Genomic DNA, 15918 nt, shown 5'->3' with positions numbered 1-15918 from the left:
GAAAATATATATGCTATAAAATGTCTTAACAGTTAACGTATTTACTTTTATTATATGATCTTGAAATACCTTGGGATAAAATCCGCCATTTTAGTTATTCTATCAATTAAATATTACCGATTATTATAGGTACTAAAATAAGGATGTAATGATTTGTTTTCACCCAAATGAAGAAATCTAAATGCAATTTTATAAACTTACCAATTAATTACGATTTCGTAGTCAATTAATTTTAATGAAGTCATTAAAACACGACATAATTTGGCAGACATGTTTATTTATACTTGTTAAAATTCAGCTTTATCAATCAAAGCAAGTAAATTTTATTTACAAATCCGTTGTGAAAGTTGAAATTATACAAAAATAATAAATAATTAAAAAATAAATGCTTACTTTAATTAATCATAAATTTGGTCAATGAAACCAAATGAAAAGAAAAATCTAGAGCGGAAAAAATTTGGTTTCCACACAATTTTCCTGAAGATTTATGAGGATTTTTTTTAAAGCTAAATTGTAAAGAAATATAAATGCACTATATTATAATAATAATGATGCAATTTTTAAAGACATTGATTATATTTGTTCATTACATTCAAGTTTACGAAATTAAGATATTTATCCGCATATAGTTTTTCTTAACATATTAATACCATTAATTTCCATCAATAACATATAGATATATTAATGTTGACCGAGAAAAATATAAGTACTCTGTTTTTTTTACAATAAATGCTTCAAATATTTACACGTACGTACATCTTTTTATTGCTGAAGAAATTCAAAGTTATTAAACCTTATCATATCATTTGAATAAAGTATGTCTAATAACTATTAACTAAACTTTTATAAGGACTAGGCTGTAAAAATAGTTCTAATTGTTAGTTTAATTTACCAAACTTTTACAATACATAGTAGAAATTCATTTCACAGTGAATAGATCCAAAAAAAAAATAGTAGTGAAAGGTTTATGAATCACACTAATAAAAATATTCAAATCATTAAGCATTATGTACATGTTGCTTGTTATATACTTCAAATGACATCTAGTTATGTAATATTTACAGGATACACGATACAATTTGAATTTAAAAAGTTACCACTTATCATAAAAATGATTCTTAACATATTTACATCTCTAAATTGTCTGGTGTTTACCTTACTGTGTTTCATAAATATATTTTATAAGTACAATTTACAATTTTTCCTAATACTACATACGAACAATCCGATAATATGTTACGCAATCATAGCGAACGATGAGCAGAAGTGTCTATTAAAAGTAAAATAACTTAAAATTAAATCACAAAAGAAACCATCTCACAAAATACAATATTTATTTATCTGCCCGCGTAATTTTGCACACTCGTCAGTATCACATAAGACACTGTTCGTCCACTTTAATACGAAGAAACGTTTGTATTTTTTCACGATTTTGTTCTAATATTTAGGAACTCAAAGCGCGGTCATCGACAGACAGCATATCAAAGCTGTGACGTCACACGATGACGTCATTAACAGAATTTTCATTAGAAGCGATGGCCGGTGTGAGCACGGGCTGGAAACAATGCGACGCAGGAGTAAAATCTTCGACTAGCTTCCGCTTAAGAACAGATGATGATCCTACATATACGTTGGTTCCGGGGAACGTGCCCCGCCGTCTCCTTCTCCATACAATGGCAGCAAGCGCGGCCAAACCAAACGCTATCATAGCTGACAGACAGCCAAGAACTAGCTCAGAATCTGGGGCCCGTTCCGGTACGCGCTCCCCTCTCATTGAGCTTACTAATACTGACATTAAACGGTCCCCTTCACTAACTTCAACATCTTGTACGCTCTCTGTCGAAACGCGTTGAGCTCGACTCGTATCAATGGTCATTGTCTCTGACTTTTCGTTATCTACGCCAGGCGTCCGAGAGACCAGTTCCACTTGAATGTGATAGATTGTATCTGGCCAGAGCGATAAAGTAACACGTGTGGAATCAGTAAAAAGGTTTCCTTTCAGGCCTCCGCCGTCGACTTCCCACGTTACGAGATAAACGCCACGCGCGATCCTCGGTTCCCAGGCAATTTCACCGATCACAAGAACTTTTTGATGAATGAGAGATATTTCTTTTAGAATCCATTTATGTTCGTCGTGGTTGGAAGAGTTAGTATCGCGAGCCAGCCACGTTTCGTCGGGGCTGTAGATGGTGACTAGGCCTTGAGGGTCTACGACTAGAACTCGAAGGAGGGCGCCTTCGTTGTTCGACGGTACTCTGGTGGCTAGGGCTTGGGTCTGTATGATTTGCCGCCAAGGTCCTTCTGCCGCTCGGCGCATGACCACATAGACAAGTGGGGCGGGCTTTGTGGAGGCTCGTGGTGCCGGCGGGGGCCAGCGGGCGAGAGCGCCGCTCACTCTCATTACGCCCTCACCCTTGGTGTGAATAACGGGCTGCGTCTGCGATGCTCTGGCCGCTTCAAGGTGGAATTCGCAAGCTACTTTACAACCCGGGAACTGTGAACAATATTTGCTCCAATTAACTTCTCAAATGAAGAGTAAGTAAACGAGGTGAATCCCTACTACTAGAGTATTACTTCAAACTATGCAGCCGTCTGTAGCGTTATTCATTCGTATTAATTAAGAGAACAGTTTATAATTACGCACAATTATTCATTAATCTGCTGTAACATAGTCCTAAACAAGTGAAAACGTTGTTAAATCTAAATAAATACTTACACATATGTCCTTTTCATCGCAAACTGCACCCCATACTTGATAGTTAGATTGAAGTAGTTCACAATTTTCCCAGCACTGTAACAATAAGAGCTTTGCCTTAATGATGTGTGTAAAATTTAAATAAAAGACGCCAAAATTTAATTGGACATCATTGGCACGGATTGTCACGAAGGGACAGCTTTTGATCTCTCTGAATGATAAATGGAAATTGTGACTATCGCTATCAATTAGTAGAATGCTTTTCACAGCGCGTGCACAGAAACTAAAGGCCTTAGTGCAATGGTGACATTACAGCATTCTTATGCAGCTTACAAAAACAATCCGTTTTAATGGAATGAACTAGTAGAAAAACGATCAGTGAACATATTTTTTTATACCCAACATTTTGCTTTTCTTAATTAGGATTATTTTATTATTTTTAGTCGAAGATCTCAGCTAACAGAGATAATAATTTTATTTAAGTTGACCACGTCTGTTCGGATTTAAGGATGGCGTTCGATACAAATCCAGCATTTGTCATGGGCCACTCATTAGTCGGAACTGACGTTAACTTGACGCCGAGTCTCGCTTCGCTAAGGTTTAATAATTTATAAGAAGCAACGCCAACGCCGGTTATTAATTACTGATATTGACAAAACGTCCTGTCGCCTGGGTGCCCGAGAACGTTTGAAGTGGAGATGTTATTGATTTTACAGACTAGTCACCGTTAATTTGCATTTCTGTATCGTGGAATCTTATCTTTGAATATTGTTAATTAATTTATCGATAATTAATTCGATCGTGTCGTACTGTAGCCTAGGATGCAATTAAAGTTCTTAGTACTAAGTACTTATTAAAGTAATATGATATCGAAATTAAAAATATCATTAAAATAGGTTAAAGTTAATATATTTTACCCTAATTTGAAATTTGAAAAAAAAATGTAACTAAAGAATTACAAAATACAATCATTAATCTTTCATTAAAACAACACGAATCGCATAAATAAAGTTTTGTATGAATCATTTTTTTTTCCATCCGAAGTGTTTCTTTGAATTAAAACGTGGATACTTACCATAAAACAGTCGGGGCCTTGCAAACACGATGACTCCCCGCCGGGCCGAGGCGCCGCGAACTGCGAACAAACACACAAAATGTCAATCATTCACCAATTTATTGAAATACACAACAAAAAATAATGAAAATAACGTAATGATACGGAACGAAATCGATAATTCATTGTCAAATGATTTTACTGGACGTGTTGTATGGGCATATCCTTTAAATTATTAATTCTGTTTCTCTTTTAATACCTTAAGTGAATTATTAAATAGTTGTTAAAATTTAAAATTGATGATGAATTTGTATCCCTGTGTCTAATCCAGTCAGAAATTTATCAAAAGATAACATTGCCATCACCGTTTTGCTTAAACTATCTTTGAAAGGCAATAGTAACCACTGATTACTAAATCCTATTTTCGTATTTTTTACATTGACACTAATATATCTATAACTAAAATGTATGACGTATAACAGGTCATGTTCAAACATCCAAACCGTTACCGGTAATCGGTCAAACAAAACGACCTACTTTATCAAAACGTTCCTATAACATTGTTCGGTACAGAATACACTGATGCTCTATATTGAGCAGATGCACTGTGGTTCGTCATCTTCAATAAAGAACTATATTTTTGAATTTCGCGGTTGAAGCATCGGAAGTCGACGGGAGTAAGCAAAATATCACATCGGACGTGTCTATTATTTAGCGTACAGGAACGCTTAGATTACGGTTCCGCGTTCGGGCAGATAACGATGCATCTATAGCGCGCTTACGGGAAGCGGTGCATCGGCTACTTCAGGAGTGCAGCATTGCTGGCGCCTTTAGACTGAATGACAGTGACTTACTTGACTCAACTGATACCGATAGAGTGACCAGGCACCTGCAGGCGGTGAACGGGGCATCGAGTTGGTAAGTGCCACCTTATTTATTTATAATATTACGCCATCCACTGCAACGCGTAGTCTAAGGCAGGTTGTGCCGCGGTACACAAACCCGTCGTGTACGGTACAATTCGATGGTAGCAGAGCGTGATTAGGTTAACACATAGGTTATAACCCGTGTGGTTATATTCTGGTTGTATTTGTTTATCTTAATTAGCACTTTAGCAATGCATTCAAATCCTAAAGAGGCTACATAAAAAGGGACATTTAATTATACAAAAGGACACCAATACATTACTCGTTATCTGACTCCGAAGTGGGTTTTATATTCGAGAGGATAAAAAGAAGAAGAGAATAAATGTTCGATTCGAGCAGCGAGTTTAATGTATTTGATAAAAGTGACATGCATCTGCTTACCGTCTGCCGGTCGTTTTAATTGCCTGATATGCCAATGGACGCAGTCTGTTGGCTCAGGCTCGGTACTTACGGTGGCTCGGATACGTCAACTGCTCTCACGACTTACTTGATAAAGTGATTTTTAACTTTCTAAACGGACTTCTCTAAAGGTCGTGATTGTGATTTTTACTAGATACACGACTCACTTTTATTGTGATAAATAATGTAACTCTATTGTAATTGAAATGAACCTCTATAATTAGTATTGTTTGTTTTCCAGAAATATTTATTCTTTTCTACTTTACTATGGGTACATACTACAAAGCCAAATGCAATCCATCAACGTGACACGATAAGCCATGAAATTGTATTTTTACGCCACAAAAGAATGTCATTTCTCCTTATACTTTATGTAAACAATTACATAAAACGTTAAAGTCGTGAGTGGTAATCTTTTGAAACGTATAGAATATTGCTTGCAGTTGTAAGTTTAAATCATTAATATTGTCTAGAAGTCATCCAAAAACAAAATTTTACCTGCGTTATTATACAGAACGCTTCATTAAAACGAACATCATACGCTTATCCTTTGAAAATAGACGTCAAATCTTAACCTCAATAATACAAAGCAATTCAAATAGGTAATATCAAGCGGTAGCAGCGAAGAAAAAGAAATTACACTATTAGGTCACTATCATTCCCGCTAATGACGCCAATCTCTAGTGAGAGCCATCAGGCCACTCCGGCCGCCCGTTATTACATGTAATCATCGTAATTTTTCACACAATTTTTTTTTTGGATCACGATACAACGCCACAGAAGTGTTATTTCACGTCGGCTAATGACAACAAAAAATGTGGTCGAGAGCGTTGCACTGGTAGCCAAGAGAGGCGCGTCGAATGTAATACGTCTATATTGAAGTTTTATGCTTTGTTTATCGAGTGTTAGACTCGCTGTAAAGTCTACTTATTTGTTAAGGTAAATAAGACACGCTGCTATGACTAATATTGGTCCAAGCTGCGGACAAGTGAATTAAAGCTACGCGAATTTAGCGCCTTTTTTATAATGAACAGCCTTAGCTACTATCACTGGTGTCTTATGAATAGTTTCACATTTACTCATCATTAAATTTATTGTTGCGTTCTAATGTCATAACCAAACACAACTATCATGTAACTTTCCCCTCTTATTGATTTCTAGTACAAACAGCAAATCATTTTTCATCGGCGACATAAAAACAAATTTAAAGCCAGCACCCGAACAATCGGCTAAGATGAATTTGACATGATATCAATTAGAATAAATTATATTTCCTTCTAACTGTATCGAATTCTACTTTCGCCATTCCGAATGCGCCACAAAGAACGTTTAACCAATTCAATTACAAAGTATTGTATCGCACGATGCCGTCTCGAAGAGTTTGAAATATGAAAGTTAAACAAAACAAAACGGACGAATGTACTTCGCTGACTGCAAAGGGAAGTGAGTGAATAATGAACGACGGTGATTGAAAACAGCTCTCCGAGTGGGCCCGTGTTTGTGTAAGATGCCGCCACAGATTACTCTTTTGTTAATCAAACAGCGCTTATTGAATATTATTTAATTAATCTTTCCTATTTGACTTTAGATGCCGTTAAACAGAAAGCGATGAAGAAAAATGAATGAATTTAAAAGTCCCAAAAGTCGGTTATGAATTCTAATAATCAAAGACTAATCTCTTTTTGTAAATGGTGTGGTGGTGAAGATAAATAGAGTTCAGATTTTTGTTCGCCTTTCTCTTAATTTATCTGGCCTAAATGTAAATTAGTTTTTTAGTTTTATCATTAATCTTATCAACATGCAATAAAAAATTCAGCTTTTGGTCAATCCGTAACTTTTTTGTTGAGTGTACTGCGCTAGGACTATCATGACATAAAAATTGAAAAAAAAAGCAATATAAAAAAGATCACAATTTAAACGAGACTGCATCTCACATACCTTAAAAAAGTAACATAAGCTATTAAATATAATCGTTCATGATCCCAGCCCCAGGCTGCGTAGGCATCGACTAATCGATTGATAGACACACACACGGGCGTTTACAATCAATCCATCAGCGTTTATGTAAAGCGTAACTACCGATGATACTCATTTATCATTTTGTTTTGTGAGTAGCGACCGGACCATGCTTGCGGGTCAAAACGAGAGTTCATACAAAACAAATACACTTAAGACGCCCGCCAAGTTATCAATTTAACTGTTGATTTTTATCCGCTTTCGTATCAATTTATCTTATAAACAAAGGTACTACGTGAATCTAGAATTATTTACGAATGATTTGAAAAAAACATCATGCCACATAATATGTAAGTCTTTTTTCACCTTTACGCCAAAATGATAATGTAAGTAAGTGATCCGTGCGTTAGAATGTACTGTACTTATTGTAATTAAAACGCTACACAATACCCTAGCAAAGCGGAATTCCTGTCAACAAATAATACCCTTGTCACCGACAATATATTACACGAAATGAAAGACGGACAAACATAGCAAAAATATCAAACACCACACAATGTTTTTCAGTGAGACAAGCAAAAACAGTATGAATTATGATTTCTCATAAAGATAAAATACAATCTAAGCCAGCGCGCCAAATGGAGAAGAAAAAAATGTAATATTCTGCAGGGAACAGATACCGCGATTCGATGTAACAAGAACTCGGATCGCATTGTACCTGTATTTGATACGAGACATTAAAAAGCAACGAGCTAAGTCCATTTCTACGTGGATTCGCGACGGTTAATGATTTACTTGCTCATTATGTTGTCAACGCGCGGTTTTATACACTTTTTCAATTATCTACTTAAAATTATCGCTTACTTTGATTTCTTTGACAACGATACCAAATATAATCTGACTGAATTAAATATAGTTTATTTCTGAAATCGTCACCGGTATAATTCACTAAGAAGTCTCTAAATACCACATCCACATTAAATGACTGTCTTATAGACAAACTAGCTGTCGTCCGCGACTCCGGTCTCGCAGAATTAATAAAAAACTTTATTAGTTAGCCATGCGAAATCCCATTAGCCGTTCTTTCGATATACCTTCAAACAAACATCCATCTATCTAAACTTTCTCATTTATTAGGAAGATATATATAAAAAAGTGTGTTTTATTGTTATAAATACTAATAAATCTTAATAAGTCGTAATTATTATTAGTTGCGGGCGAAAAAGATGCAAATATCTCGTCTCATTAAAAAAAGGTATTGGAACCAAGCAAACATAAAGATATATGAGAAATACATCTCAAATGTGTGCGTCTACACTCCATACGTTAGTTGTTATTTCATTTGATGTAGCGAAGGTAAACTCTATTACCGGTCCGTTTTTACAAGTAGAAATTCAATTTCAGCTTCCGCCCTGTTCTTAGTGAAAAGTAGGTTACTGGATACGGAGAGACATAAATAAAATGAAATGAAATGAAGTAGTGCTTACCTTTTAAAAGCGGTGTGCAGTCTCGAGTTTTATACCACGCATCGGTAATTACAATTTTGTTTTGACAAAGTTATCTAATAAAATGCTTTTTTTGTATAATTGTAGAGGTTTGTTCTGAATGAATAGTGCATTTTTATCGTCTTTGGATCATATACGACTGTTTTAAAGTTAAATTGTAGACATTGCATTCATTATTTATCGTGTTACAGAGCATTAAAATAATTTGTGAGAATTTTTCTTCATTTATAATTTAATCAGCAAGGCGGAGAATTAAGAACGTGTCATGATTCAGAATAAAAGATCGGTGAGAGGTATGTCCCCGATGGCAAGAAAAGATCGGCTCTACATCATTAGGTCTCTGTCACAACATGAATTTTTCATGAAATATGGATTCTTATAGCTCACCTTTATTTTCAAAGTACAACCTTCAACAGTATCGGTATTATTATCTTTGTCGATACTTCTCCTTTCGAACTTTTTGCGACAAACCGCGCTGTTTTATCTCGGCTTTTGAACAAGGCTATAAAATGTCTCTCAATAATAGTAGGAAACGTGAGGTAGAATTCATTACACCTTTCGAAGTAAAATAGAAAATAAAAATCGGGTTTGTTGTGAACAAAATTGCAATATTTTTGATTCGTTTTTTTATGAAGTATAGAGAACTTAAAAATAAATGCATTGAACTTGTTTATGTATGCAAGAGAGTCGACTAGGGCCCAGTTACGTATTATGGACATCCTGCCAATTTACTTTATTGATGTTACATTATAACATCATTAAGTTTTTATAAAATGTACCTTTTCCTTTAGACCGCCTATAATTATGAATTTACCTGATAATCCTTAAACTATCTTTAAATTATATGTCTAAAACTACAGAAATTTCTCTTATATTAAAAATTTTTACAGATTTTGAATAGGTTTTTAATAAACGATTATAGTATTTTAAGTTTACGTTCGCTTCAAACTATTAACTAAATTCAAAAACCTATTGAAACACAGTAAATATACAGTATAATTATACATAATAAAATGTTGAACGTCCATTCGCGTCCATCCCTTAATCATGATAATTGCCGTGCTGGTTGACTCTCTGCATTCAATTCCAGAGGTGAATTTAAATAAAATAGCGACAGCGTCGACCGTTTCGGTGCGAGAGGCGACATGTAAAGCTGAATTAAATCAGGCCGCCGCTACAATGATATAAATGGCCACAAACACGTACCAAATTTGATCATGCTGCGAATAAATTAAATAGGAACACAATCAAGGATTAAATTACTGCTCGAGGCTGACTCCTGCCATCTCTTGCCGCCCACGCCGTCGACACACGCGCGACACATCTCGCGCGCTCCGCGTTATGTATGAAGGTGCCCTAACATATAATATTGTAGCACATTGTGCGCTCAGCGACCGCGTATATATGCTCTGAGAGCAAATAAAACGGTGCTATAATTTCAAATCATACGGACAGAGAATGGGTGTGGACGGCGCTCTCATTGTGTGGAAATGATGTAACCGCTATTAAAAGTGTGGGCCGTATCCCTTGAATATTTCTTGCAACGAAGACGTCGTAGGGTCATATCGGTATTTTATATCTCTGCGGAGACAATAGCACACATTTCGAACAAGAAACTGGCTACGTACGTTAAGTGAGTATGGACCTATATTATAATGACGTCTGATTTATACACTTCCTGTACATTTTGGCGCGTATTAATTTCATACGTGGAATATTTCCATACTAGCACCTAAGTAATATTTATACAATCAAGTACGAAGCCTTAATGATAAGGAAGTAAAGAAACTATAATGTAAATAGAGAAATTCACAATATACCTTCATAAAATTTTCCTAAAATAAATTCTTGGGAATTTTCCTTTAGATACCGCTAAAAATATAATTTTCCTTTAACGATAGCGTTGAATAAAGGATTATAGGATACTATTTCGATATAGTTAGTTTCTAAGAAATTTTCTAATTATAAACTATCTTTTTCATATTTTGTAAAAACAAACTGGTTCTTTTAAAAAACCACTTAATCTCCAGTCAGATGACTGAAGTTTTATGAAGAAATGGAGGTATCATTTCTTTAAAAGCAAGATAACAATAATAAGTAAAACAAAAATACGGTAAAATTACACTTTTCCGATACCTTTATACGAGTAAATTGTAAACTAAACAAATTCCTCTAAAATTAATCGGAGTTGAAAGACAGTCGTGTCTCCGCTGGGGATGAATTTATTTAGCACTGTCTCACTCTCACTCGAGATCAAATTCCAATATCCTCGTCCCCCTCTAGCACGGATCGTCGGTTTTTGTAAGTCTCAGAAGTTACGTGGAGCATGCGACAGATGTGCGCATGGATGCGGTTACTAACGAAGCGTGTTTGAATTGGGATAATCAATCAAATCTATGATTCGTTGACCGTGAGCGGCTCTATGATTTCGAATCTAGTTACTACAAAAAGAAGTATAATATTTTTGTTTTATTTTTAGTACAACTTTGGTTTAAATTTCATCAAATCCCACATCTATTAAAATTTCTACATCCAGGATGTAGACGACCATAAGATTTGATGCCCACATCAAATAAGCGCTTCCGACCTTAATTATTATCTAAGAATACAATGTCTTGCCTTGAACACGTTCATTAATTCATATAAAGATCTTTGAGAGTAACAATTTAAACATAAACATGACCCAAAACTCACTTCATTGTTATAAATAAATACGGACATAACCGTAATAGTAAATTTATCTACATATTTACTGAATGGACAACTCCATTTAGCGATAAATGCAAACATGGATAATGCAATGCTGTATCGGAGTAGATTTAAATTGACGGAAAACTAGTAGAATGCAATTCCGATACACAAAGAGACCGTTACAAAGCGTTATCGACACCGAATCCGATAGACGCAATGCGAAAATTATCCTCAACTACTAGCATGCAATTGTAGGAACAACGAAGGCGTGAGGAGGACATCCCAATGGTTATGTTTCGCTATGTATCTGATTCAAGTTGTGACGTGTCGTTTATTCCGTTTACTATATGCCGGAGATGCGATCAATTTATTTGTGTTCGCGCATTGGAATATTGGCCTTAACATTTGATTGTACGTTGTTTAGCACTGCAAGTGGTAAATGCTCGTAATAAATAGGTATCACATTTGAATTTTACATTTATTAGTGTAGGTAGATCAAAATCACCAGTTTTAATTCCACCTTTAGATGTACCAAATGCTCTGTCTTGAGTGTTAACCTAATAAACATTTTTGTAGCAAAAATCCAGTTTAATTTAAGGATATTTGAAAAATAGAATAAAATGGTTTTTTAAAAATTTTATCTCTTCTCGTCATATCTTCTATGAAACTTCCCATATAAAGCTACGATAATATTTTAAATATATAATTTAATAACGTGTCATCTAATAGGTCCCGTTCGCAGAAATCAATCAGGAATCTCATCTGAGATGCGAGCTACGACTTTTGCTCGGATGTATCGATTCAAAACGTGAACAATACGGGTATGATTAGTTCAAATGTACAGTTAGCCGGAGCTCAGTGGCTGAGTCTAGAGGCACTTCCTTTGATCTCTATTGACGATGAAGATATTACGATAGAGCAGCAAACCCCGCATCAATTCGAGGCACATAATTTATGTTAAGATGGGGGCTTATCGTTCAACACTAATATCTATTAAAGTAATCTGGAACAGAAGAGTTTTTACGACTTTATTTACGACTGCGGCGAGACTAATTTCGACGGAGAAAATTTAAAAGTTATAAAGTACGAAGAGCAATTAAGGGATCCGAAAGCGTTGAAGTGAATGGTCGAATATTCTAACAAATATTTACACAGGCGGGTATACAAACGGTAACGCTAAAAGCGAAGACATGAGTTTAATCCAAGGCAAACAGGCTGAAAGAATTACAGGAGCGGGACACAAACACCATAAATGCTCGTCGTTCCCCCGGGGCGAGGCTCACAGGAGCATCGCGCGTCGAGTGAGGTAATCCTTCCTAGCGTACGGTTTACACTAGTCTTGTTAAGGCGGCGCACCTCGATTTAAAATGGAAATGACTCGCTTAGAAATTCTCAACTGGATTAAGGTGTAATCTGCATATGTATGATATACTTACGAAGAGACGATACTATATTTTAAGAAAGGAATTTACTGGTATATTTTAAGTTAAAATACGTTTGAAACAAGCTATGTATTGTAAACCATAACCGTAAATACCGAACAAAGTTAATGTCGCAATAAGTTCAAATAAAAATACATTGGCTCCATCGATTTCAATTGAACTTGTTTAGATTATGATCTTAGAAACTGGCACGTTTAAGTGTCGTGGAACGGTATTTAGAAGTCGACTGCCGTTACGATGTACGGGAGCTGAATCGTTAGTAAGAATAGCGAGTACATACTATATTTAATACCTATTATTTTCCCCACAGTATTTAAGAACCACACGCAATCATCCATATTTAGTAAGAAGCAATTTGGTTTGTTATTAACGTAGACGCTTATTTTCATATCATATTAAACTTGATTATAATTTATGTATAAAACAATGGTAGCTTTATTTAAATTGTTATTGTGGTTGTATGTTGAAAGTTGTTAATCAGTTAGTTTCAATCGAAAATAAAACCATGTAAATATATATAAAATAGTAAATAATTAAAAATAGCATTCTGTTGTTTAAAACATGCTATTCCCCTTAACTATTCTTAACCACCCCAGGAACTGTAAGTGGGCGTATATCACGAACTCTTTTTGCTTCATCTCCGCTGCTAATTACCACTCCACCGTGTTGTTGACTAAAGCTTGGTAACATGGAAATGGACAATAAACAAGTACAAAAAAGAGAAAGATTTATATTGTTTTGCTTGAGTAAAAATACTTCAGTAAATAAAATACTTACATTTATGTTGTTACTATTACCGCTGTTATTACTATTTTAAGGTAATTTTAAGCTGTTGTGTATGTAGATAAAATAAATAAATAAATTAAATAAATTTAAGTATGCAAGTTTTTTTTAGTAATACACGTAATTTTCCCCATTATAATTTTCTTATATGTGAAATGTATCTTAAAAATTGTTCTTTGTTGCTTTATATCGAAATTCTGAAATTACTTGATAGATTTTTACATACTACGAGACTACACATTATCTCATACACTGACTACTATTCTATCCAAAGAGAAACATGGATATTCCTGAAACTCTTTAGAACAATGAAGTGAATAAATCAAATTACGATTAAAAGAAATGACAGTCGATTACATTTACTATCATAACTACAATTATTAAAACTGTAATTTATAGGTACAGTAATAAATGAAATGTTGCGAAGTAAACAGCATGAGATAGGAAGTCAAATAATTATAGAATGAAAATTAGTTAGTGTGCTTTATCGCCTTGTCAACTGGAGGCGGCGGAGTAACTGTTGCCTATCAAAATAACATAATTCATTCGTTCGATACAAGCTCGATGAATATTGTTTATACACGTAACTGTGCATTTAATAAATTATTATTAATGAGCTTCCGCTAAAATATTAATATAGACACATTCTTATAACTTTAATATGAGTGTCGGAGGCCACGTTTCCTTCTCACCCTTTTCTTATAAGGAAAGGATGGTAAGGGAAAGTGGATTTGATGGAGGAGAGGATAAATACTCTTTCTTTGCGTCCTCTCCTCTGACAATTAAAGGTAGGCAACGCATCTGCAATTGTGGATGTCTATAGGCAGCGATCACTTCACTTTTTATGCGTATTCAGGCTTGTTTGCCACCTTATGATATAAAAAAATAATAATAACGCATTTGAAAACATTTTTCGACAAAACTCGATACATAGCCCTTGTTTTGTTTATTAATAGAAATGTTTAAAAGTAAAGACTAATTTAAATTCATTAAATAATAAACATCATTATTCCGATCGGCCTGTAGCTGAGATATAACAGATCTACAAGAGGAAGCGTATCGTAAAGGCAAGAACTGGTCGACTTGCCTCAAGTGAATTTATGGCCAATTAAGACGGTGTTAGCCAAAGCAACTGACATCAAGCGCGACTTCTAATAAAGCTGCAATCGATTATATGCTTCGGAAATATTTTATACTAACGAACATACTTTACAGTCTTTTAAAATGTTGATTTTTTATTCAATTCATATTTTGACATCAATTATAGCAACATACTCTTACATCTGAGGTAGTTACTAATATTATAAATGTAAAAGTTTAGATGGATGGATGTTTGTTTTTATGTATCTCCAGAACAACTAAACGGATCTTGCTGAAATGTTATATGGATGTAGAATGGTCGGACACATTGGCTGCTAAGTAAGATTTTTTTTTTTAATTCCGCGCGGACGGAGTCGCGAACAAAAGATAGTAGGTAATAAACATAAATTTTAATACTCATGGCTTAGTACGAAATATTTGTTCCTTTAGGATTTGTACGGTAAAAATAATAATAATCAATTAATTTTTTATGTACCCATTTGAATGAATTTAAATAAAAATGTGTCGTAAATTTATACAAAAAATGTTTATTTACTTTTTTAATACTTAACAACATTCTATGTTGAAGTTATCGTAAAGACATTAGGTAACTTCTTAAACATAATTTTAGGAGGAAAGTTTAAAATAACAAAGTTGTGGGAAATCGCAAGTAAAAAGTGAACTAAAGAAGCCAGATGCCGCAGACAGTTGGGAACAACTGGCCCCGAGTTGCTTTATAAAAAGTTAGCTTTTAAAATCCCCCCGCTATAAATCAATAGGCAAGAGTTCAGAGGAAGTGGAAGGCGCGAGACGGATATTTACTGTGATGGTGCACCCGCGCTAGCTGCGCGATAAATCTCGGAACCACTCTTTGTATTTAATGCTAGTTTCACACGGAGACGGAACTGTGAGGCAGACCAGTAAGGCAGTACAGTAGGTACTACTATTGTTTTATTATTGTATTTTTAGATTAGCGGTATCGTTTATTTAGACACATATTGATGAATTCAATTACGCTAGGGCTAATTGAAAGTGAATTTGTATTTGTGCCAATTATTATCCGTCAATTAGTGTGCGTTCAAACAACATCAGCACAGTCAGCTTCTCTGCCTTAGTGTGTAACTAGCTTCATAGTAGACTTTATGAGAACAGTAATCACTTATGTAACATGACAAAACGCTTCCAGGACTTACTTTATAAGAACTAATAGAGCGGAAACTTTGTATTTTACGCTAGGTTTCCTTTAAACTCGACGCTCCGTAAAGAACTGTATTAGTGGAATAACTAGTTTAGTGGACGGCTTTTTATTCTACGAACCCCTGTTAAAAACTTGCAGGAAACGTACAACGCATTTTTAAATTCATTAACTATGAATAAACCAAGATTA

General features: G+C 34.7%; 1 protein-coding gene across 1 annotated transcript in view; it reads right to left on the bottom strand.

Annotated features, from left to right (window-relative positions):
* Window positions 1-1135: 1135 nt before the first annotated feature.
* The window catches only part of LOC106720072, a 33215-nt gene continuing 18432 nt past the window's right edge, over window positions 1136-15918 (bottom strand). The window contains exons 2-4 of the mRNA XM_014514654.2: window positions 3771-3830; window positions 2717-2791; window positions 1136-2494 (exon numbers count right to left, since the gene is read on the bottom strand). Of these exons, the coding sequence (XP_014370140.2) occupies window positions 1496-2494; window positions 2717-2791; window positions 3771-3830 (1134 nt within the window). The 3' untranslated portion in view covers window positions 1136-1495. The remainder of the gene's footprint in view (window positions 2495-2716; window positions 2792-3770; window positions 3831-15918) is intronic.

This window comes from Papilio machaon, chromosome 14 (assembly GCF_912999745.1).
Source record: "Papilio machaon chromosome 14, ilPapMach1.1, whole genome shotgun sequence".
Lineage (NCBI taxonomy): Eukaryota > Metazoa > Arthropoda > Insecta > Lepidoptera > Papilionidae > Papilio > Papilio machaon.
This window is presented reverse-complemented; position numbering and strand designations above follow the sequence as displayed.